The following is a 23574-nucleotide window of genomic DNA, read 5'->3' on the forward strand; positions in this document are numbered from 1 at the left end:
TCTGGCTTCTGCCACTGCCTTCCCCTGTCTCTGGGCAGCATTTCCTTCCCCTCCTTCTCCCAGTCACAGCCACAGCCAAGGCTGGAGTTTGCAGACTCTGAGCTAATCAGACCCCCAGGCTGCAGCCTTCCTGGAGCCTCGATATTGCACAGAATCTCACACTCAATGATTTCAACCTCAGTTGCAAGTTCAAATCCCCTGAGGAGCTTTCAACAGTTCCCCTGCCCAGGGGCACCCCAGACCCAATGGTTCTGAATCTCTGGGTGCGGCATTGGCATCAGGATTGCTAAGGCTCCCCAGGGGGTCCCATATGCAACCAAGATTGAAAACCAATGCTGTCGTGCAGAGAGCTCAGTGCTCTGGCTGCACGTTAGAATCAGCCAGGGGACTTTTCAAACTACCGGTGCCAGCTTGCTGTGGGATTATTTAAAAATCTCCCCAGTGATTTTTTTGGGTATCCAAGGCTGTGGCTGTGACTGGGGTCCTCTAACAGCTTCTGAGAATGTAGCTGTCATTGATCCAGTCACTGAGGGACTGGTGTAGGTGGTCCACAGAGAAGCACTCCTTGCTGGGGTCCCTGAAGGTCCGCCGCAGAGCTGGAGGGTTCTAGGGAAGGAATGGGAGACTTCAGCATTGTGGGGGGCCCCTCACCAGCTGTGTGACTCTGGGCAAGGCCCTGGGTACCCTTAAGGCTTAGTTTCCTCATCTGAAAACGAGGGGGCTGGAGGCCGTCACCCCAGAACATGCACAGCAGAACCACTTGGGACGTCTTTAACCCAGATTCCTGGGCCCTGCCCAGAGCTGCTGAGAACTGGGTCTGGGAGTCTGGGTGCCGGAAAAGTTCCACTAAGATCACCTCCAGCCTTGTCGTCCCGGGAAGTTACCCAGGCTCAGAGGTCCCTGATTTAAGTAAATTTCATATGGAAAACTATCTGAGCGTGGCTGAATGCTAAAGTGAAGAGAAAGGGGCACTTTTATAGAGACCTGCCAGGCACACAGGTTTTACCAACTTGTCTTTGCAGCGATTCTGTAAGACCGGTGTTATCCCTGTTTTAAAACACTGGCCTGTGGCTCAGAGGCTGTGACATCTCCAGTTCTCACAGCTAGGGGCCCGGCCTCCAGGTCCACACTCCAGCCTCTTTCCAGCTCACCAGCCCACCTTCAGGGACCTAGATTTTGTGTTTCTTGCCACAAGAATTCACCTCAGAGAGACGTTGTTCTTTGCTTTTTCACAGGACTTTAAAAGATTCCTTTGTATGGCTGGCGTCTATGCCTGGCCATTTTACATGTTAGTGACAAAAATCCAGCTGGTACACAACCTACAGGGCATTCTTTCAATCCAGAACAGTGTCTGCCCTGATGCAGGCAAATCCACACCCCACCCCCACCCCTGCCCCACAGAGGCTCATCTGAGGGGAGACAGCGCCTCCTTCTGGAGCCCCAAGGCTGACGCCTTGGAGACCCAAGGAGACGCCTGGGGCAAGATGCTATGTTAATGGCAGACAGGCCCAGGCAGCCACCTCTGCGTGGGCTGTTTAGAACTGAAGGCTGGAGACCTGAGTTCCCCACGCACTCCCACCTCCCCAGAGACTGACCCTGCAGTGGGTCCCTGGCGGCTCCCCCATCCCTGGGCATCCCTGGAGGACCACTGGCGCCAAGGGTTAACCTGCAGCCTTCCACCTCCCTCCTCCAGACTCTGGTCCTAGCCTGTTGCTATGGAGACAGGCTAAAAATAAAATGGGTTCCCAGAACCCAGCCCCATGCACAGGAGTCAAAACAAACTAATTAAAGCAGCCAGGCTAAAATGTGAAGATAATTACACCCTCACTCAGGAGCCAGTCATGGCATGGAACAGCTCAGCAGGCTATGCCTGAGTCAGGGCCCCTGGGCCCATCCCTGACATGCAGGACTGGCTCCCCACCACTCAGACTCCTTGGACCTTGGGGTCCCCCACGCAGTCTTGTTACCCCTCCCTAGGAGAGTCCCCCTGCTTAGGCCTGAGATCCAGGGAGCAGCCCATTCCCACTATGATGGTCCCACCCCTGATACATTCACAGTATGGCTTCATGCTGGGACCAGTGCCTTCTCTGGGGTGGCCAAGAAAAAGGGGTACACTGAGGCTGTTGCTCCACATCCTCCCTGAAATTCCGGGAAGTTCTCACACAGCTCTGAGGCTGCCCCTGTCCGGAAGATCTTTGCTGAAAGGCCTCAGGATGGTTCCTTTGTCTCTTGGGCTGCTGCCTGTCATCAAGGGCCTGGGAGCATGAGAAGGGCCCCAACCTTCTGGTGGCTGTCCCCGCATCCCCTTTGGCCCAGGTCCTGTGGGTGCTGGGTCAAGCCCATCCCACCACAGGCCCTTTGCTTTCCAGGACCATCAAGGTGGAGGTGTACGACTGGGATCGAGATGGCAGGTAAGCAGGCAGAAAGCAGGAGGTGAGCAGAGATGGGGGCAGCCGCTGGGGGAGGTTGGACCCTGCGCTCATGTGGGGAGAGCTGCATGCAGGCCTCTACTCAGGGCAGCTCTGGGGTGAGCGGGCCTGGATTTTCCTGTGGGGCATCCACCGCCCTGGTGACTTGTCCCTGCCCAGCTCCACTGAGGCACCAGACGACCTCTGTACTGCAGGACATGGTGCAAAGCGCATAAGAGGCCTCTTTTCCTCAGATAACTGCCTAGCAGCCAGACAGTGCCTAAAATCTGCCCACCTTTGGGAGGAATTAGGATTTTCTGAAATGTGCATGTTCTTAAGTACAGATAGTAGTGGTGCCCTGAGCATTCGTTGACACATTCCCTGTGGGAAGCTAAGTCTTGGGGGGTGACCAGGCTGCAGATGAGCTCATGCCCCACAATCTTGTGGGGAGGCCCTCGGCTCCTCAGAGCCGTCTGCAGGGGTCAGGGGCTGAGGGAATGAGCAATGGAAAAGGAATGCCATGAGGCGGTGCCTGGAAGGGCGGAGGCTGGCCGTGGGAGGGTGGTTCCCGCTCAGGGACTTTGGAAGGCCAGTGCCCTCCTCTTCTGTGGATCTAAGTGCCCCCAAGGAGCCGGTGTCGCTAGGGATTCATAGATAGAACAAGAACAGGCCTGTTACCGCTTTAGTCCAAAACCCTCACTGGCTCCTCCTACTTATCTGTTGAACCAAATCCAAATGTGTCATCCTGACTTTTGTGACCCCGCCATTCTGTGGCACTATCAGGGGGTGTCGTAGAGGGGCTTTACACCCCATAATTTCTATTGGCACCTCTCAAGTCAGTGATGCGGACAGGATATTGTAGAGGGCCATGAGAACACAGCTGTAAGCTAGGCCCAGGCCCCTCCCCGGGGGCTCGCCTTCCCCTGGGACCTTCCTATAGAGCACTGCCAGCGGCCGCACTGCCTCCCTTCCCTCGCTCTGTTCCTCTCCTCTCCTCTTTAACCACATCATATGCAAGTCAGCTTCATGTTTCCACCCATGATTTGCCTCATCTTACCCTGGAGTTCCCCATACTTCTCTTTTAGCAGGGAGAACTGGGGACAGTCACCAAATGCCATTGGTTCCTGCTACCAAGGATCTCATACTCGCAGTCTGAGAGCAGGAAATATGTAGTCAAAATATAGTGCAGGCTCAAGGCGGGGAAAGCCCTGGGGACACCTCCTGGGTCTCAGTCTCCAACAGGTATTCCAAGCCAGCATGGGAAGGTCAGGCAGCCAACCACAGGGGAGGTGGGAGTTCTGCTTTGTACAAGGTTTTACTGCACTTAACAAACACACGCATTGCCCCAAGGAGGTGCAGACACTGCAGAAAATACCCCCAGCTGCCTGGATGGATGTAGTGCTAATAGTCTTTTCCAAAAATGTTATTGGAAAAATGTCAAATACACAGAAAGGTAGAGAGAAGAGCTTAATGAACAATTTTAAGCCTGTCACCTGAGTTTAACAGGGTTACATGTTGCCGTATTTGCTTTATGTGTTATTGATGTAATTTGAATGGTAGACATCATGGTATTTTTTTCACTAAAGACCTCATTGGGAATGTCTAAAAAATAAGGGCATTTTCTGCATAACTATGAATGCTATTAGCACACCTGACACATTGAATAATCATTCTTGAATACCATCTAATATTCATTTCATATTCAAGTTTCCCTCAGTTGTCCCCCCAAATACCTTTTGTTGCTGGGTTGTTCAAACAAGAATGCAAGTAGAAGTGGGTCCCATTCTCCAGGGTCCCACTCTATGTGACCGTTGTTGGGTTTCTTGCTCCATGGGTGACACTGGACTCTTCCCAGGGACCCAGCCTCTCTGCTGGTGTGTGTCCCTGGAGCAGAGGCCTGGGCAGAATTGGGAGCCAGGGGGAGGGATGCGAGAGGTGGGGTGATGGGCAGAGGCGGGGCGTAGCCTGGGCCTCGTGGTCTCAGCAGCAGCCTTCTCTTGCAGCCATGACTTCATTGGGGAGTTCACCACCAGCTACCGGGAGCTGGCCCGCGGGCAGAGCCAATTCAACATCTATGAGGTGAGGAGGACGCTCGAAGTCTGGGCGTTGCTCTGATGAGACATAACTCCCACTCACTAAGGACTACAGTGAGGCACGTGCAGCGCTAGGGTTTTTGTAGGTTTTCCTGTGAGGTGGGTGTATTGTCCCATTCTGCAGTTAAGAAACCTGAGTCTCAGAAGTTAGGGGACTTGTCCAAAGACCCGTGGTTCAGCAAGTGGCAGAATCAAGAGGCCGACAACCTAGGCTGATCTGACTCCAATCACTGAGTTACAGTGCCCTCCCCCAAAGAGTACTTCCAGCAAGGCGAGGGGAGCGGAGTGGGGGTGGGGCAGAAGGTAGAGGACAGTATCAGAAGGTTCTGAGCCTGAGACTCAAGGTCCTGAGTTCAGGGTGGCCCTCTGCCTTCAATTAGAGTAGTTTCAAGGCCTGCTGACTGTTACCTTTTCTGGAAGGAGAGGCTCAGAAGAACAGGAGTCAGGATACCTCTATCTAGACCTGGAGAACCTTGGAGAAAGCACCCAATCTCTCTGGAGATAATAGCATGTGTCCTCAAGGGACTGTTTCTGCTGCTGAGCCTTTGCTTTTGCATGCGCTCTCTCCGGGGTACCCTCCCGTCTTCCAGATCCAGCTCAGCTCCTACTCAGTGCCGTCCTGCCCAGCCGCGGCGCCGCCTATGCTCTCTCCCTCTTCTGAACTTCCTGGACAGCTCCATTCGTGCCAGGCCCACTAAACTGCAGCTGCTCAAAACCCTAATAACTGCTTGGGCTCAAGGTCTGACTACCACGTACTAGCCATGGGACCTTGGCTAAGTTCCCGAACTACTCTGCCATGCACATGGAAAAGTAAATAAGTTACTAGAACAATGCCTGGCCCTGAGTGAGCATGATGTCAGCTGTCTTCTAGTAGCATCTGTGGAGCTCCTGTATGCCAGGAGATTTCCGTTTTACAACCTTCCTACAAACTGGCTCTATCCTTACATTAGCAGCCCCTCAGCGGGTGAAGTTGAAGAGCTGCCTTTGCCTCCCATCAGTGAACCCGAGCCCTTCCATACTTCTATTCCCTCACCCTGGATCTCTGTTTTAAGTGGGCAGGTCTTGTGTTCCGACTGGACTGAAGCTCCCCAAGGGCAGGTGACAGCCTTCTCGCTTGCCTCCCTTCCTGTTGGTCTGGGCCCTGCTGGGCACACAGTAGGTCTTTATGAGACATCCACACACTGTTTTCAGTTGAACAAGGCTATTGTGAAAATGGAGCATGGGTGAATTTCTTTGAAAGGGCTCTGATCCTCCCAGTTAATTGCTTTCTGTTCTGCATCGACAAAGGGAACGACCATCTTGGTCCCCGCACCCAGGCAGAAAGAAGCAGGCTCTGCTTTTCTTTGGCCTCCTTTAAGGAGAGTTTTAGGGAAGGGAAGGGAAGGGGTCAGATCTCTTCGAGTTTGGCTTCTAAGGATGCTTGACAGACTCAGAAGGGGCTGTGATTTCTCAGGCTAAAAGCGGAAAAGGTTGGATTGACTTCTTTCCTTGGCTGTGGATCCCTGCTCCTTTGCAGTTGACAAGAGAAACTGCAGCGCTGGGAAGCAGAAGTGCTGTCTCCACACATCGAAATGCCATCAGGTGGAAAAGGAATTAAACTCTGGTAGCCCTGGAGCAGGCCTTGCACCATGGGGCAGGGTGGGGGCGGGGGAGTTGTGTCACTGGGAGGCCCGTGTAGGCTCTGGAAGGCCTTTCTAGAGTCAGAACTGCCTGAAGAGAGAACAGGCTTCTGCCAGGGAAGACCCTCATCTTGGGCCCTGGCATCACACCGGGGTCTAACTTGGATGTCCAGCCTTCTGCTGGCCACTCCTCAGATCCGGCCTTCCCAAACTGAAGGCACAGGCTAAAGTCTCCCCGCAGCCCTCCCCTCCCCCTGGCCAGCCTGTGCTGTCATCATGGGGGGCACAGCACCGGGGGAGCCATCCTTGACACCTGTGGCCCCTCGCCATTCCTGACTGCACCCTACTCCTGCTACCACCTGAATATTCTGACTTGTCCCCTTGACTCCCGTCTACCCTCACTGTCATTTCCCCCGTGGGGGAGCTTTGCAGCAGCCCCCTTGAAGGCCCTCCCATCTCCTTCCGTCCTCCACTCAGTAACCTGAGTGCTCCTCCAAAATGGTCACCTGACCCTATCACTGCCCAGCTTCCAACCTAGTTGTGCATCCCACCCTCTGCCTGGTTCGCACAGAGGAGCAGGGAGGAAATTCAGAAAGACACCCCCACCCCAGCTGAGATCCTACAGGGCCTTTTACCTAGGGGGTAAAGTCTGAGCTCCTTCACACGGGTGCCGTGCCGCAGCTACCTGCAATCCGCAGTCGTTGGGCCTGTAGAAGTAGACACACATGTCACACCCGAGGAAACCCCTAGGGTCTGGCCCCAGCCCTTCCCTGTGCCCACTCCACTTTCAGCCCAGTCACTGCATCTAAGGCTCTCAGAACCTGCAGTGCTGGCTCAGCCTCCGTGCCTTCCTTCATGGTGGTGCTGCCGCTGGGTTGGGACTGTGTCTCACTCATGTTGTATCCCCAGCACCAGAGCAGCTCCAGGTCCCTGGGAGCCACTCACTGCCCATTTGCACAGGAGAGCAGACACCAGACCTGCCCTGGGGGCCCTGGGGCCCCTGGGGGTGTGAGGAGAGCCAGAGGAGGAGGCTTAGGAGAAATCCAGCCCACGGAGTTTCCTGGGATTTCCTGGCCCGACCCCTAGGCGGCGCTGGTCCCACACATGGAATTTCAGGGTACAGTCTTTTAGGGCTAGAGAGGCTGGTACATGGATGGGGGTGGGAGTGTGCGCTGGGGAGTGCATGAAACCTCAGGATAAACAGGGCGTCTCTTCAGTGCCACTTCACATGAAGATCTGAGAACAAAACATTGCTTTAATATTAAAACAGTTATAATTAGAGAGTGGAAATATGGAACACAGGCTAATTTAAAGACAACACAGAAGACTTCAAAGAGATGTGCTTGTGGCCAGGTCTTTGGGCAACGCCCAGACCCCCGGGAGTCCGTGTTTATTCTCATCAGCTGGGAGGGCTACTTTGGAATAAAACTTTGAGAAGCACTCAGTTCTAAAGTTTCCACGCCCTCCTGGTACAGATTGTGAAACTGAGGCACAGTGCAGCATCGGAGCTGAGACCGTGCCCTCACCTCAAGGGCTTGCCTGGTAGGCAGTTTCCCATGAATGTGTCTGTGAGCACCCTGTCATCTGGGTGGCCTTCATGCCTGTGGAGGATTCGAGGTTGTTCTAGGCTTCTCTCCCTAGACTCTCACTTTCTACCTTGCTAGCCCTCCCACCTGAACCTCAAATCCAGCTCTTCCTTCCTTCTGTGTCTACCTGGTGGCCCCTGACACCTCCGTCTCTCCTGCTCCCACAGCCATGCCTGGGGCCCAAGATCTGTGGTCATTCCTTGACAGTGCCGTTTTGCCATAGCTCAATACCTGTTCCAACACCCCCACATCTTCATTACCTCTCACCTGGACTGGTGGTGGTGGTGGTGCTAATAAAAAATAATAGCAGCTGACACTTACATGGTACTTACTACATTCCAGATACTGTTCTAAGCACTTGACTTGTATTTATCCATTTAACCCCCATACTTTCCTATGACGTAGGTACTTTTTTTACTCCCATTTTACAGATGAGGAAACTGAGGGACAGGGCAGTTAAGTAAGTTGCCTAAGATCACACAGCTACGAGGTGGCAAAAGCAGGCAAACATCCCCTTGAATATCCCTCCTTCTCCCCTTGTACTCACTTCCACCAGGTCCCAGCATCCTAGAGCCTGCTGTGCTTGTCCCCTACCATCTTAGAAGTCATTAGAGTTCTCTGCTGGCTGCTAGGTGATTGTTGACATTTAAATTGGTATTCTAGGCTCTCTTCCAGCCAGCCGAATATACTCTCTTCTACCCTGTGGTTCCAAAGTTAAACTGGACCCCAGTTCTGTGCTCCCCCAATAGCTCCTCTGACGGGAATGCCTTCCTCCATCTCTCCCTGCCCAACTCCTTGCTGTCACTCAATGTCTGCCTTCAGTACCACCTGCTCTGGAGAGTCTTCTTTGATGTTCCTGCCTGGAGTGGTCCTTCCTTACTCCAACTCCCTTCACACTTCTGACTCCCCTTTCTTGGTGACCCTTGTCACCTATCCTGAAGACATATCTTCTTTTTCCAACTGAAGAGAAGATTATAGAGAACTGGTACCCCCACCCCATAAATATTTGTGAAGGATTGTGTATTTGTTATCAAGGTGGTACCCATGTATGTAGCACTGCCCCAAGGCCAGGAATCTGGTTTCTAATTCTGTCACTACCCAGACCAGCTGTGTGACCTTAGGCAAATCGCTTGGTGTCTCTGTGCCTTAGTGTCCTTATCTCCAGAGGTAGATCTCAATGGTCATTCAAACAGAAGACACCTCTGCTAAAGACCAGCTGGCTGCCCCTGTAGGAGGAACATGAGATGAGGGCAAGGGGAATGAGTTCACCAGAAACCTACAGAGGACAGAGTGACAAATCCTGAGCTGGTGTGAAAATCCCCTTGCTTTGTCTGATGGGAGGTTAGGGAAGGTTGGGCCTAGACTTCTCATGTGAAAAACAAAAGCCGGTGAGGCTCAGATGTGCGAAAGACCCCTGGAGCACCCCTAGGCCAGGGTGGTCCCCCTCACTCAGCCCAGGGGTTCTGCACGCTGACATCTTGAACTAGATGATTCTTTGTTGTAAGGGGCTGTCCTGTGTGTTGTGCGATGTTTAGCAGCATCACTGACCTCTACTACTCCCCTAGTTGTGACAACCAGAAATATTTCCAGACATTGTCAAATGTCTCCTGGGGGGCAAAAATCACCCCAGTCGAGACCACTGCGTTAGTCCACCAACAAGTGTGTTTTTAGCACCTACTATATGCCCAGCGCTGTGATATATTCTCTGATGACAGATCTAGTTTGAAATGAAAGCTTACACATGAAGAACAGTTAAGGAAATTCTAACTGCAGTATAGGGGCTGTGGTGGGGGACAGACTCACAGGACCCCCAGGGCAACCCTAGGGCTGGAAGGATGGGAAATGGTGGAGGGAGGAGGGGGCATGTTTGGGGCGGGGGGCGGAGCAGCCTGAGCTGACACGGGACAGGCATGAACAGGGCCCCTTTGCAACATCGAGGCTCCTCCGGCTGAATAGGGTGGAGGGTATGTTTGGGGAGCAGTGGGAAATAAGGTTAAATAAATATTATTCTTGGTAGTTTGCTCATGGGACACTAGGTCCAATCAGGGAGTTGAGTTGCGTAAATCTAAATGCCAGTATCTCACAAGACCTCCCCGAACCCTCCTCCCTGAGACCCCTGTTTTTTCAGCCCACACTCTGCCAGTCTGGGTCTACACCTAGGGCTAGTGGAAGCCCCGGGGGCCCAGCCTTGCCTGCCTAGAAACCTCTTTCTTACCTGGTAACTGGTTTTTCCTGCAGGTAATAAACCCGAAAAAGAAAATGAAGAAAAAGAAATACGTGAATTCTGGCACAGTGAGTAGCCACCCCCTGTCTGCAGCTGGGCGTAGACATTCTGAGCTCCGAGCTCGGCCTGATGTCAGGAGTCATATGTGTCTGTGAGTCTGTGTACCTGTGTGTGTTCGTGCAGTGTGGGAACCTGACCTGGAGAGGTGCTGGGGGGGAGGGATGGGGCCCATGGAGCCACAGCCCAGGGGTAGATGGGATAGGTGATACATGGGCTCTGTGACACAGAATGAGAAATCCCAGAGAGAAACTCCCAGGGACTTCCTGCAGGAAGGAAGAGGAAAAGGAGTAGCAATTATTGGGCCCTTACTGTGGGAAATCCCCCATTTAGGTGCTTTTCACAAGTTGTTTCCTTGAAAGACAGTTATCATCATCCCCTAGTCATGAAGCGGAAACCAAGGCTGCAGGCAGGGAAGTGACTCAACCAAGGTCATAGAGCTAGGACGTGATAGAGGTGGCAGTCAGCACTACAGTTAAATGCAGAGCTGGCAGCGGCTGCGGGCACTGCCCCTGCCTGACTGCAACCATCCTGGATCTCACTGGCCCAGGGGTTTCTGCAGGCTCTTGTTCAGGACACTGATACATTTATCCAACAAACAGGAATCCCTGCCCTCCTGGTGCTTATATTCCTGTGGGAGGACACAGAAAACAAGTATGTGTACACACATACCTGTGAGTGTCAGGTGGTTACGCATGCGGTGGGAAAGAAGTACACTACGGTCATGAGATAGGGAATGCCTGGGACAAAACTATTATTTTACATAAAGTAGTCAAGGAAAGCTTTTCTGAGAAGCTGACATTTGAGTAGAGATTCAGAGAAGGTGAGGGGGCAGTAGCTGAGGATATCGGGGAAAGAATTCTCTAATAGTAGGGATCAGCCTGTGCCAAGTCCTGAGGCAGAGCCCGCAGTGCATTTCTAGAACAAGCCATGTCTCTGCAGTGCAGACGTACTCACGTCCATATCCTTCCTGTCTCTCCCCATTCAGAGGTCCATAGTTCCAGCAGCTAATGCAGCCAAACTTAGTCATTTGAATCAGGCAGACTGCAACTCCAGACCCAGAAGAGGTCGTAGTCGGAGGGCTCTGGGGTTCCTCTGAGGAACCTCAGTATCTTCATCTGTAAAATGGGACTAATAAGTCACCCCTACCATGCTTACTGCACAGGGTGGCTATAACAGACACGTGGGAGATGCAGGAAGACGCAGGCCTATAAAGTATTCTGCTTATTCAAAGAGGTCTTCCCCCGCCACCCCCTCCACCCGCCGCCCCACTTCTCTGATTGTAACTGTTTCACAGACACATGCCATCAGGTGGAAAAGGAATTAAACTCTGGTAGCCCTGGAGCAGGCCTTGCACCATAGGGCAGGGCGGGGGCGGGGGAGTTGTGTCACTGGGAGGCCCGTGTAGGCTCTGGAAGGCCTTTCTAGAGTCAGAACTGCCTGAAGAGAGAACAGGCTTCTGCCAGGGAAGACCCTCATCTTGGGCCCTGGCATCACACCGGTGTCTAACTTGGATGTCCAGCCGTCTGCTGGCCACTCCTCAGATCCGGCCTTCCCAAACTGAAGGCACTGGCTAAAGTCTCCCCGCAGCCCTCCCCTCCCCCTGGCCAGCCTGTGCTGTCATCATGGGGGGCACAACATCGGGGGAGCCATCCTTGACACCTGTGGCCCCTCGCCATTCCTGACTGCACCCTACTCCTGCTACCACCTGAATATTCTGACTTGTCCCCTTGACTCCCGTCTACCCTCACTGTCATTTCCCCTGTGGGGGAGCTTTGCAGCAGCCCCCTGGAGGCCCTCCCACCTTCCATCCTCCACTCAGTGGAGAAATATTACTTGGAGGAATATTTCCTTTTCCAAAGCTGCAGTGTTTCTCAGTGGGGAGGCTGTTGGCATTTCGGGCTGGAATCACTTTTCATCCCACAGGACTTCCCCATACATTGTGGGGTGCTTAGCACCCCTGGCCTCGGCCCATAGCTATCAGTAGAGTCACAGTCATTGTGTGACCTCAAATTCTCCCACACTTTTCCAAATGCCCTTAGAGAAGGCAGTACCTTCCCCAGCTGAGAAATATTGGATGTTCAATTGAGAAAAAAAAAAAAAAAGAAGTTTTGAAAACCACTGATCTCATCCAGTTTTCTTACTTTAGAGATAAAGAACCTGAGGCCCAGAGAAGGGACCGGATTTGTCTCAGGTCACGCAGTGAGTTAGGGACAGAGCAGGACTGGGCCCAGGTCTCCTGACATTCCTTTACTCCAGCATTTCCCAATCTTCACCACACAAAAAAAAATATCACTCAGCATCCAGGATGCTGATTATAATACAGAGGCCCAGGCCAGTTCCAGGGTTCCAGGCTGGGGTCTAGACATCTGTGTTTGTGCTTCTCCTACCTTACTGTGTGCAGAATCTCCTGGAGTTCTTGTTAAAATGCCTCTGCATTTCTGCATTTCTAACCAGCATCAAGATGATTCTGACCCTGCTGGTCCAGGGGCCATACTTTGAGTAGCAAGTCCCTGGGTGAATGCATATGGTCAGGCAACCCATGGGGGAGGGGGTTGGTCAACTCTGGCTGCAGTTTAGACTCATGTGAGGAGCTGAAAAAAAGATCTAGGGCCAGAGCCCTACCCAAGAAACTGATGTAATTGTTTTGAGGGCCTTACCTGGGCTGCAAGATGTTTTAAAAGCTCCTCAAGGAGTCTAATGATTGTCAGGGTAGAGGCCACTGCCAGAGTCCATTCCTAGTGAAAGGAGGCTTTGTCCATCCAGGTGCCTAATGCCGTAACCAGTGGCTGGGGTCTCAGAGGTCCAGCTCAGGACTCACAGACCCTCCCATTTTGGGGGGCTAGGGGCTCATCGGCTTTGTCAAACAGAGGCCCGACCTGGCCCACCAAGTGAGTCGATAATGATGGCTGCATGTACACGAATAGCGAGCTCCAGTCCTAGTGGAGTTCTGTGACACAGGTAAAAAGTCTCCTGCCCCAATCTTGCCTCATTTAATTGGTTTCGGCTGCCAGGCTTTCATTTGTCTCCACAATCTTAAATCCTCATTATAATGAGCTTTCAGGTAGCTGCCTGTCTTGGGGAAGTTGATGCCAATCTGCCAGCGGGCATAGGCCAAGAGTCCTCTGCTTGGGAGAGGGGGCCCTGGGTGGTTAGTTACCTCTGGGAAAGGACAGGCTGCTTATGAGGGTCTTGGATCTGAGAGGGTAGAGATTGAGAGACACCAGAGGGATGAGGGGGACAGATAGGGTTTAAGGTAAGTGCAGACTAGAGAAGCACGTTTCTAGATTAATAGTTAACGAGACATGGAAGCATGGAGCTTGTCAGCATGGCAGCTTGTTAGGACTGTGTCAGGAAGACCCCCTGCCTTCCACCCTCCACACCCGTATCTACTTAGGGGAAACTTACGTCCTTGGCTTGAGCCCCTGTGCTCCAGTGGCAGAGACAGGGCCCTTCCAGGATGCAGTTTGGCATGGAGGTCAAGTGCAGGCTCTGGAGTCAGACTTGGCTTCACTTGACCACGTCCTGACAGTGGGTACATCGCATCACCTTTTTGAGCCTCAGTTTCTTTGGCTATAGAATGGGGATGATAATAGTCCTTCACAGGGTTGTTGTGGGCACTCCATACAATGATATATGCAAACCGGCACATGCTGAGTTCTCCTTAACTATCAGCAAACCACGTCCCCCCACCCCGTGCTCTCCACTGACCAAGCTCCCTTTTGTTTTCAAGGTCACGCTGCTTTCCTTTGCTGTGGAGTCAGAGTGCACGTTTCTCGACTACATCAAAGGAGGGTGAGAAGAGATGCAGCCCCATTTCTTTGGCTCCAGGGAGAGGGAAGGGGCTCACATCTCGGCATGAGCAGCTCTGGCCCCACCGTGGCTTCTGTGGTTCTGGGCTCTGAGCAGCCCCCACCCCCGGCCCTGTGTCTGGGCTCACACAACTCTCCCAGAGCCCTGTGTGCCCCTGTATCTTGAGCTGCTGCAGAGGGTGTTCCTGGGCCACGGAGGCCAGTGGGTCACGTCAGGTCCCTCTGCAGAGATGGGACCTGGAAGTGGTAGGGACTCCATGACAAAGAGAACCAAGGGTTTAGGGAGGCAGAAGGAGCCCTGGACCAGGAGTCAGGAGGCCCAGGCTATACACCCCTCTTTGCCCTGCATTTGCTGCATTGCTCTGGGCAGGTTTCTTTCCCTTCCAGGGCATCCGTTTCCTCCTCCATACATGAGAGGTTGGAGTTTGGTGACTTCTAAGATTCCTTCTTGCTCTGAGCTGCTGATAAGCTCTGGTCTGTCTGGGGGTGGGGTGGGGGGACTGTGATTAACCTACTGGTATCATCAGGGACCTATAAGGGGCAGGAGGGACTGGGGGATGAGCCAGGGGTGGTCCCAGGACCAGCAGGTGGTCAGACATGAATTTAAGGAGCAGAAAGAACCAGAGTGATCAGCGTCCAGGCCGCGACAGGCAGAGAAGCCTAGAGGCTCCAGCCAATAGCTCAGGGAAAAAGAGCCTGACTCTGCCAAGGACAGGTGCCAGGTCAGGGTGTGGGTAGCCAACGGCCCACAGGTGCAGGCAGGTGAGTGACTACACCTGTCTGGAAAAGAGACAGACAGGGCAGCTGCCAAAGTCTCATTCCAGCCAAGCGGGCACTTGGCTACCTGGTTCTCCAGGGCAGAGGGAAAAGTCAGGCCCTGGGAAGCTCCACTCGCTCTCCCATGACACCGCTCCCTGCTGCCTTGAACTTGCAGCATCAAGGTTGCAAGCACTCCTACCCACTAAGCACACAGACTCCCTGCAGCCACCCAGGGGCCTCCCGGCCCCTCCTCTGAGCCTACTCCCCACCCTGCCCTTTCTCCCTTCCCCCATCAAAACTGCTCTGTTCTCCATCCCATTAAACAACCACCCCTTACATAGCACCTGGTAATTTCAATCAGTCCTCATCCTATTTATCCTTCTCATTTGCATAGTGTCTCCAATTTACAGAACCTTGTGGGCAGGGCGAAGATGATCTTCATTTTACATAAGTTTCCCAAGGCCACATGCCTCTCCAGTTTTCAAGGTCACAGAGAGTGCCTGCCTTCTGTCACCACATGCTGCATTTCTTCCATAGTAATGAATATTCCTGGCCCTGCCTACTTTGCAGCTACCAGGTGGGGTGGAATGCAGATGGAGACTACTGAGTTAAAGGGCTGGGTGCTGTGACGTCTCCTCGAGAAGGAGCCTCAGAGGCTGACTGCTGTGCAAAGCTGGCACCACAAGTATTGGGCAAGTTAGAACAGTGGAGCCGCTGGAGCCCTCCCCCCACGCCTCTCTTCACACTCTCGGGAGAACCTGAGTGAGAGTTGGCTCCAGGGAGCGAGAGCCCAGCATGCGTGTCCAGGCAGGCAACTAATGGAGACATTTGTCTAGGGATCCTCTCCTCCCTGGTCTCCCTCCCCCACCCACCTGGGCTCAGAGGCAGGGTATGGGCACCTCTGCCCCCACATCAGAGATAGAACTGGTTGCTCAGCGGCCTGCATGCTACCCAGCTGTGCCCTTAGGCAAGAGACGTGAGTTTGCAGGAGTAACTTTCCCACAAAAGTATCTGCTTTCCAGTCTCTTTCTTCCCTGAGTCATTTCAGAACCCAGAGCAGCAGAAGACTACTTAGGGAGTAAGTCCTGCCTCACCCCTCAGCGGCAGTCCTGTAGGCCAGAACCACCCTCTGAAGGGTGGCCCCCCGAGCAGGGCTCTTACCCTCCAAATGCCTCCCTGCCTCTAACGAAGACACAATCTCTATATTCCCCACAAAGAGATGACAAGGAACAGAAGATGAATAGGATAGGTCAACTGCTATAACAAATCCCTGACTTCCAGGCTTAGTACAAATAAGTGTTACTTTTCATTTATAGGATGGCAGGGATGGGTAGGGAGAGTCATTCAAAGACCCAGGCTCTTGCCATCTTGTGGCTCCTTCTTCCTCAACTTGGAGTCCACTGGATGCTCTGCCCCCAGGAAGCAGACGAGGAGGAGGAAGTGTGGGAAGAACTGTATCTGGCCAGCAGACCCTGGCTTGGGTCTCCTGCTAACATTTCCATCACCCTTCCAAGGGGATGAAGGGTCCATGAGCAGCAGCTCAGCTGTGATCGGGTGGAGAGAGGGCTGTGGTTTCTGATAAAGACCATCTGCTAAATGCAGGTGAGGTGAGTCCTGCCTCATCTTACCTCATCCCTGACCCCAACTCAGAGCCACCAGAACAGTTTTCCCAAGTGTGATCCCAGAACCCCCTCACAATCCCGGAGAAGGGCCGGGGATGTTTCTTAAAGAAGCAGATTTTGGGCCCCATCTCAGACCAACTGAATTGGCATTCCTGGGAGTGGTACCCTGGGATCTCCTTTTTTAAACAAGCTCCCCTGGTGACTAACTTCACTCAGTGTGAGAACCATAAGACTAGACTTCCTCGGGGGTTCATGTCTTGTCAGCTTTGTTCTGTCAATATCTAGTGCAGAACTTGGAACAGGCAAACACTTAGCAAGTTTTGACCATGAATCTGAATTTTCAAAACCTAACGTTTTATTATGGAAAAAGCCCAAACATAGGCAAGGGTGGAGAGAAGGTATAATAAACCACCAAGTACCTTTACCCAGGTTCAGCAATGACCAGCTCATGGCCAGTCTTGTTCCATGCACTCTCCCATGCAGTTATTTTGAAGCAAATGCTAGACATCATATTTCATCCCCCAAATACTTTGGGATATGTCTCTAAAATATAAGGACTCTCGTCAAATATAACCACAATACCATAATCACACCTAAAAAGTGAAAGTTCCTTAATACCAAATATCTAGTCAGTGTTCAGATTTCCCTAATTGTCTTACAAAGTTTTTTAATTGGCTTATCTGAAGCAGGAAACCAGGCAAGATCCATATATTGTGGTTGGTTGATTTGTCTCTTAATTCTTTTTCACCTGTTGGTTCCCCCCTCGCCCACACCTGAAGGGTTTGCTAAGACAGCTTCCTGACCCCACCAAGGGCTTCTGATTCAGTGGGTCTGCAGGGGCCTGTGACTCCTCACCAATCCCCAGGTGACCCCCCTGCTGCTGGTCCATGGGCCACTCTTCCAGTACTGCTCCTCCAGAACTTCCCACACACTGGCTTTTACTGGCTTCACCCGCTGTGGTGTCGTTTAACATGTTCCTCTGTCTCCTCTATTTCCTGTAAACAACTGGTAGGCGACTCTGGAAGCTCCATCAGATTCAGGTCCAATTTTTTGGCAAGACAGCTTTTATGGGTGGGGTTTTGTTCTTCCCTCAGATGCACAATGTCTATTTGTCTCTCTTTTTTTGTCAAATAGGTTTTAACCCTGAATCTGACTCCAGATTTGAGCCAGAAATACAGTGAGACCCTACTTCACTGGCCTCAAGTGGGCCCAGGTGCAGGGTTTGGGGAGGAATGAAGTAATAGTAACCACTTGCCCACAAAGAACATAATCACCTTCAAAGAGCTTTCACCCCACTTAACTCTTGTGATGCTCACACAGTCCATTGGGGGAGGACATGGCTGGTATTCCTATCCCAGTTTTCCAGACGGAAAGCCGATGAGTCGCTTCACCAAGGCCACATGCCCAGCAAGCAGCAGGGCTGGAGTGGAAGCCAGGTTTCTCACTCCCTGTCCAGCCCTCCTCACCCTCCCACAGCGCTGCCTCTGTCCAGTAATTCCCCTGCTGTTCTCCCTCTTCTAGGACTCAGATCAACTTCACAGTGGCCATTGATTTCACGGCCTCCAATGGTGAGTGGAGGGAGGGGCAGGGAGCTGTATGCGGGAGAACAGGGAGGGAAAGGGGCATTTTTCAGGGCTGTGATAGTGGCCCTCGCTGGGAGCCAGGTCTCCGTACTCTCCGGCCTCATCCTCACCGCAGTGGAGGTCCTTAGGCCTGGAGAGCCAAAGAGAGCCAAGGTGGCGAAGGTATCCTCGGATTAGACCGTGGTCATTACCAAATCTGGGCATTGGGCCTACGTACCCTGAGCCGCAGGCTTGCCCTGGACACGCAGTCTCCCTGGGGGAACAGGACAGTGCTACTTTGGGCCCATGGAGAACGAGCCTTGGAGCAGAGGTGTTTCCTCACAGATTCAAATTCCATATCCTCTGTACAGTGCAACCCATAGGCTGGAGGGGAGAACTAGAGTCAAGACCAAGCTCTGTGGTCCTCAGGACAGGAACGCAGCCCAGGAACTGCAGTTCTCTCTCTGGCTGCGGCTGCCCCCGATTGCTTCCCTCCTCCAACCTTCTCCCGTATCAGGCCATGACTGAGTCTCCAGGAGCAATCAGTGCCAAACTTTACACTGTTAGAGACAGCACAACATTCTTTGGATTCTGGACTCGCATTAGCGGTGCTCAGTGCTCATTTTTGTGCCAATCAGAAGATGCCCGGGTCTCGTACTCCACAGGTGTGTCAGAAACCCCTATGATGCAGGCCCTGGCATCATAGAGCGGTAGGATATCAGAGCTGGGAAGGGTCTTAGTGATAATAACAATGAGGTGAGTTATAATAACACCTGTTTAATCCTCACAACAATACTATGAGGTGGGGACGGTTATCATCCCCATTGTACAGATGAGGAGACTGAGGCTGAGAGGTTAAGAAACTTACCCAAGATCACGTAGCTAGTAGGAGGTAGAGACAGGATTGGTACCTTGTACTGCCTCTTATTAATAAGCAAATAAGTAAAATATGGATGATATTAGTGGTGACAAGGGCTATGGAGAAAAATCAAGCCAGGAAGAGGGTTAGGCACTACTGGAGGAGGCTGTAACTTTCAGTAGGCTGCTCGAGGAAGCCATGCTGAGGAGGTAACATGAGTAGAAACCTGAAGAGGCGAAGGAGCAAGCCCTGTATACATCGGTGGAAAAGTGTCCCAGAGCAGAGGGAACAGCCATTGCCAAGGCCCTGAGGTGGGACTGAGTGACAGGGAGGATGGTATGAGATGAGGAGAGAGGTAACTGGAGGCCAGATCGTGTGGGGCCTTGTGGGCCCTTATCAGGATGTAGGGTTTAATTCTGGGTGAGAGGGGAGCATTAGAGCATTTTGAGCAGAGAAGAGGTATGAGCTAGCTGCCCGAGGACTGACAGGCTTGCTCTGGCTGGCGTGCTGAGTATGGACCGCAGGGCACAGGGGCGGAAGGAAGCAGGGAGCTCAGTTAGGAGGCTGCTGCCATCCTCCAGGCAAGAAGATGCCCGGGTCATAGAGAAGGGTAGAGTGGGTAGGATTCTAGATATATTTTGAAGGATTAGCAACCAGGATTTGCTAACGGATGGAAAGTGGGGTGAAAGAAAAGAGCATCAAGGATAAGCAAATTAAAAAAGGGGGTGCACAGGGACACCCTCTTCCGATTCTGAGCCCAAGGTGTGTCTGGCTTGCACATGTCCCCGTGTCTTGTGTCCCCAGGGAACCCCTCGCAGTCCACGTCCCTGCACTACATGAGCCCCTACCAGCTGAACGCCTACGCGCTGGCGCTGACCGCTGTCGGGGAGATCATCCAGCACTATGACAGTGACAAGATGTTCCCCGCCCTCGGCTTCGGGGCCAAGCTGCCCCCTGATGGCAGGGTGTCCCACGAGTTCCCGCTGGTAGGAGGTCCCGGGAGAAAGGGCTGGGAGGGGTGGTGACAAGCCTGAGGTGGGGGGTGCTTCCCATCTTCCCCGCCTAGGGACTTAAAGCACAGCTTTTGGGGGGGGGGGTAGGCTGCCTGCTGTGTGTAGGGGGGCTTGTATCAGGGCCTCCAGAAACCTCCTCCCCACCTTGCTCACAAACAACTCCCCTCTGTGTCGGAAGCCACCCATGGTGGCTCTGGCCTCCTTTCCCTGACAAGATGCAGGTGGAAATGGAGTGGAGACGTAGCTGCACTATCCTCCAAGGCCCCAGAAATAAGAATAAAGAGATGTGGGTTGGGTATGGGCAACTGCAGGTAATTCTAGCAACTCCTTGAATTGGTGCTGAGATGGGGGCCCTGTGGGGATGAGTCCTCAGGCCACCTCCACTCCCTCCCTCCCATGAGCTGGGGACACTCAGTTGGTCACTGGGTCCCTCACAGCAGACATCGCTCACATGCCTGTGGCATGCCGGGCACTGCTGACCACAGGACATAGGACGTTGGACCAGCTGCCGGCCCTTCCAGAACTGCTTGGACCCTGTGGTCATTTTAGGGTGTGGTAGGTCTGCAGGAGGCCCCCTGAGGGAGCAGCCAGGGCTCTCAGGGGCCTGTCTGAGCAGGTACAGGGAGTGGGGCAAAGAGAAGGTCTGGACCCGCTCCCCAGGGGCCTGTGCTGCCCCTCAGGGTGGGCCCTGGGGGTCCATCCCCTGCCTCCAACCCCCTACCAGAGAAGAGTCTAGAAGAGCGCAGGCCTGCTGGCGTCCCCCAGCCTGCTTCTGCTCCTACATACCACTGGCCACCCACCTTTCCACCCCTCCTTCCCCATCCTCTGCCCCTAGAACGGCAACCAGGAGAACCCCTCGTGCTGTGGCATCGATGGCATCCTGGAGGCCTACCACCAGAGCCTGCGCACTGTGCAGCTCTACGGCCCCACCAACTTCGCCCCCGTGGTCACCCACGTGGCCAGGTGAGTGCTGGGTCACTAGTCCCCCATCCCAACACCTCCCAGGCGTTTGTCTCCAACTTGTCCTCTCGTGAAAGCAGCAGGGAGTGTCTCTTCCCATTGACTTGCCTTGCAAGGAGCCCTGATCCTAAGAGCCCCACCCCTGCCACCCAAAGGGCTGTCTTCCCCAAAGGGTTAAGGGCCTTCCCTTGTGTGTGGGGGGATGACCTCCCCCCAGACAGACCTCCGCCCCGGCCCCACCCCAGGAACGCAGCTGAGGTGCAGGACGGCTCCCAGTACTCGGTCCTTCTCATCATCACTGACGGGGTCATCTCGGACATGGCGCAGACCAAGGAAGCTATTGTCAACGTGAGCAGGATCTGGGTGGGGAGGGCAGGGAGCTGGGGTGGGGTTAGGGGCACACCTTCCTGCTTTTAGGGAAATGCTTAGGCCTGGCTTCTCCTCTTCCCATCCTTGGTGGGACCACTCCTGCCTTCTGGCTGCAGTGTCTGGAAAGCCTGGCAGTGGGGTTGGGGGTGCTGGCCGAAGAGGGATCTGGCTGTGAGCTCTGTACCCACCTCTTAGTCACCCTGGTGGTCCACTTCCTCCAGCCGCTTCATTCACCATCCCTAGGACTGCTGCCCCAGACCCCAACCAGGCTTGGCCTGGTAGAGGAGGCGGGAGGTCCAGGAACATGGGTGGGCCTGCCGGGTGGCCTCCCTCTGTCAGAGGCCCTAGCTACAGCCCGCCTTCCCTCTAGGCCCACACAAAAGACGTCCCACGTGATGGAGGCCCAGGGCAGAGGAGGGGATGGGGGTGTCTGGCAGAAGCAGACCTGTGACCCATTTCCCCCTCTGCCTCCTTCCTCCACCCCTTCTTCCTCTCTGGCACCCCACCTCTATGTCCCTGGGTCTATATCCCTGGCTGCCCTCTCTGCCTCTCCTCCACTTTTTCTGGTTTCTCTGTGTCTCCATCCTTCTCTCTTCCATTTCTTCCCTGTCCCCTGACTTTCTTCTTTTGATCCACCCCTTCTGTCCCTCCTCGTGATCTCCCCTTCCTTGTAACTGGCCCCTTGGCTGGGTCCCCACCCCACCCCACCCCGTCCCCTGCTGCCTTGCAGGCTGCCAAACTCCCCATGTCCATCATCATTATCGGCGTGGGCCAGGCAGAGTTCGATGGTGAGTCCCCAGCCCCCCATGCTTCCCCAGAGGCATCAGGCCCAGAGCGCTCACACCTGGGTGTGTGGAACCTGGGTGAGCAGGCAGGGTGGGACGGGGCGTTTGTTTGCATAGCAGTGTGTGTGTCAGGGTGTGCACCCCACACCCACATGCCAAGGCTGCGGAGAGGACGACTGAGTCACTCCTCCCTCCTCCCACCCTGGGAGCCTAGGCAGGGTCGTGGAGCTGGTCGGGGACCAGAAGTCAGAGACTCACCTGGGTGGGCTCCTCTGGTCTCCTGGCCTGTTTCCTCCTCTGTAACGTGGGGGTGTGGCCTGGGATTGAAGGACAAGTCTACTGTCCTACCAGACCCAGGTGCCCACCATTAATTGCCCCCGCCCTCCCCACACAGCCATGGTAGAGCTGGACGGTGATGACGTGCGGATCTCCTCCCGGGGGAAGCTGGCCGAGCGGGACATTGTCCAGGTGAAGCTCATTGTCCAGCCGGCTCCTCTCGCCAGGCTGACTTCCCACTTCCTGCTGGGAGGGGGGGGGGGTCTCTGGAAAGGGCCTTGGAGGGAGCCACTGGGATCTCCAAAGTAGCCTGGCCACCACAGAAGGGAACAGGGGTCAGTCATCCGGTCAGAGCTGTCTCTAGGCTGGACCCTCTCGGCCATGTCTGAGCCTCAGCCCTCCCTGAGCCACCAGGCCTCCGTGGCCTCCTGCGGAGCCAGTCATTGGTTGTTTTCTGCTGGGCTGCCTTCCCAGGGACATAGCAAACTCCTTGAAGGTAGAGGAGGTGTCTTTAGTGCTGCTGCAGCCCTCTCCAAGAATCTGCATTGTTTGGCTAGTTGCATCAACGTCCTGAGATCTCCATGTAGGATGCAGATGTAATGAGCAGCCGGTCTTGGTCTTCGGGGCGTCTCTGTCCCGTCAAGCCTCAGACGCACCTCAGCAAGCACACCCCTCCTGGTACCTCCTGCAGCCTGAGTCCTAGTGCTTCGGAGATTCCGAATTAAAAACTGACAGTCTCCATGTCCCCTGGATTAAAACAAACAAATTGGGGGGGGGGGCAGGGAGGAGTCATTCCAGGTGCAGAGACCAGATAGGGGGCTAGAAACCAGAGCAAGGGCCGTCTGGGAGGCGGGATGCACATGGAAAGGCCTGGAGGCAGGAGTAAGCCTGAGGCCCTGGGGGGAGGGACGCCCCCGGGTGGAAGCCAGAGGAGCCTGACTTGAGGTGTTGGTGCGGTGAGGAAAGAGGAGAAGCAGGGCCAAAGAGACGGAGAGGGCTCTGCCCCATGAGGTGGGAGGCGACGGGAGGACCCAATTTCCAGAAGCCAGGGCTTCATTCAGCGTGTCCTGCTGAGTGTCTGCTAAGGCTCGTGCTTGGTGCCAAGACCTCAGAGATTGAGGACTCTTCTTCCGTGGTGTATCCTGCCATGAAAGAGTAGTGACTATGATGACAGTTTCTCAGAGAAGTCACCAGGAAAGGGAGGGGTGGAGTGAAGTGGGCAGAGAGGGAGGAGGAGTGGGACAGGACCCCAGGCCTAGAGACCTGGGGGGCTGGGGTCCAGAAGGAAACCTTGCCTGACCCTGCCTTCCCCGCTGGCCAGTTCGTGCCCTTCCGGGACTACGTGGATCGCACGGGCAACCACGTGCTGAGCATGGCGCGCCTGGCTCGCGACGTGCTGGCTGAGATCCCTGAGCAGCTGGTGTCCTACATGAAGGCACAGGGCATCCGCCCGCGCCCCCCACCTGAGGCCCCCGCGAGCTCACCCCCGCAGTCCCCAGCCCGCACGCCTCCTGCCTCGCCCCTTCACACGCACATCTAGTCTGGCCCACGGCAGGCGGCTGGGGCTGGA

At 54.2% G+C, this 23574-nt stretch overlaps 1 protein-coding gene across 1 annotated transcript in view; it reads left to right on the forward strand.

Annotated features, from left to right (window-relative positions):
- Positions 1-23507, forward strand: part of CPNE5 (copine 5) — a 90170-nt gene extending 66663 nt beyond the window's left edge. Inside the window, exons 12-22 of the mRNA XM_088796334.1 lie at positions 2370-2411; positions 4412-4487; positions 9945-9998; positions 13721-13782; positions 17702-17748; positions 19406-19587; positions 20450-20577; positions 20820-20922; positions 21674-21814; positions 22132-22196; positions 23326-23507. Coding sequence (XP_088652460.1) covers positions 2370-2411; positions 4412-4487; positions 9945-9998; positions 13721-13782; positions 17702-17748; positions 19406-19587; positions 20450-20577; positions 20820-20922; positions 21674-21814; positions 22132-22196; positions 23326-23374 — 949 coding nt within the window. The 3' untranslated portion in view covers positions 23375-23507. The remainder of the gene's footprint in view (positions 1-2369; positions 2412-4411; positions 4488-9944; positions 9999-13720; positions 13783-17701; positions 17749-19405; positions 19588-20449; positions 20578-20819; positions 20923-21673; positions 21815-22131; positions 22197-23325) is intronic.
- The last annotated feature ends 67 nt before the right edge of the window (positions 23508-23574 follow it).

The sequence above is a fragment of the Rhinolophus sinicus genome, chromosome 2 (genome assembly GCF_057876585.1).
Source record: "Rhinolophus sinicus isolate RSI-liver-muscle chromosome 2, RSI-T2T, whole genome shotgun sequence".
NCBI lineage: Eukaryota > Metazoa > Chordata > Mammalia > Chiroptera > Rhinolophidae > Rhinolophus > Rhinolophus sinicus.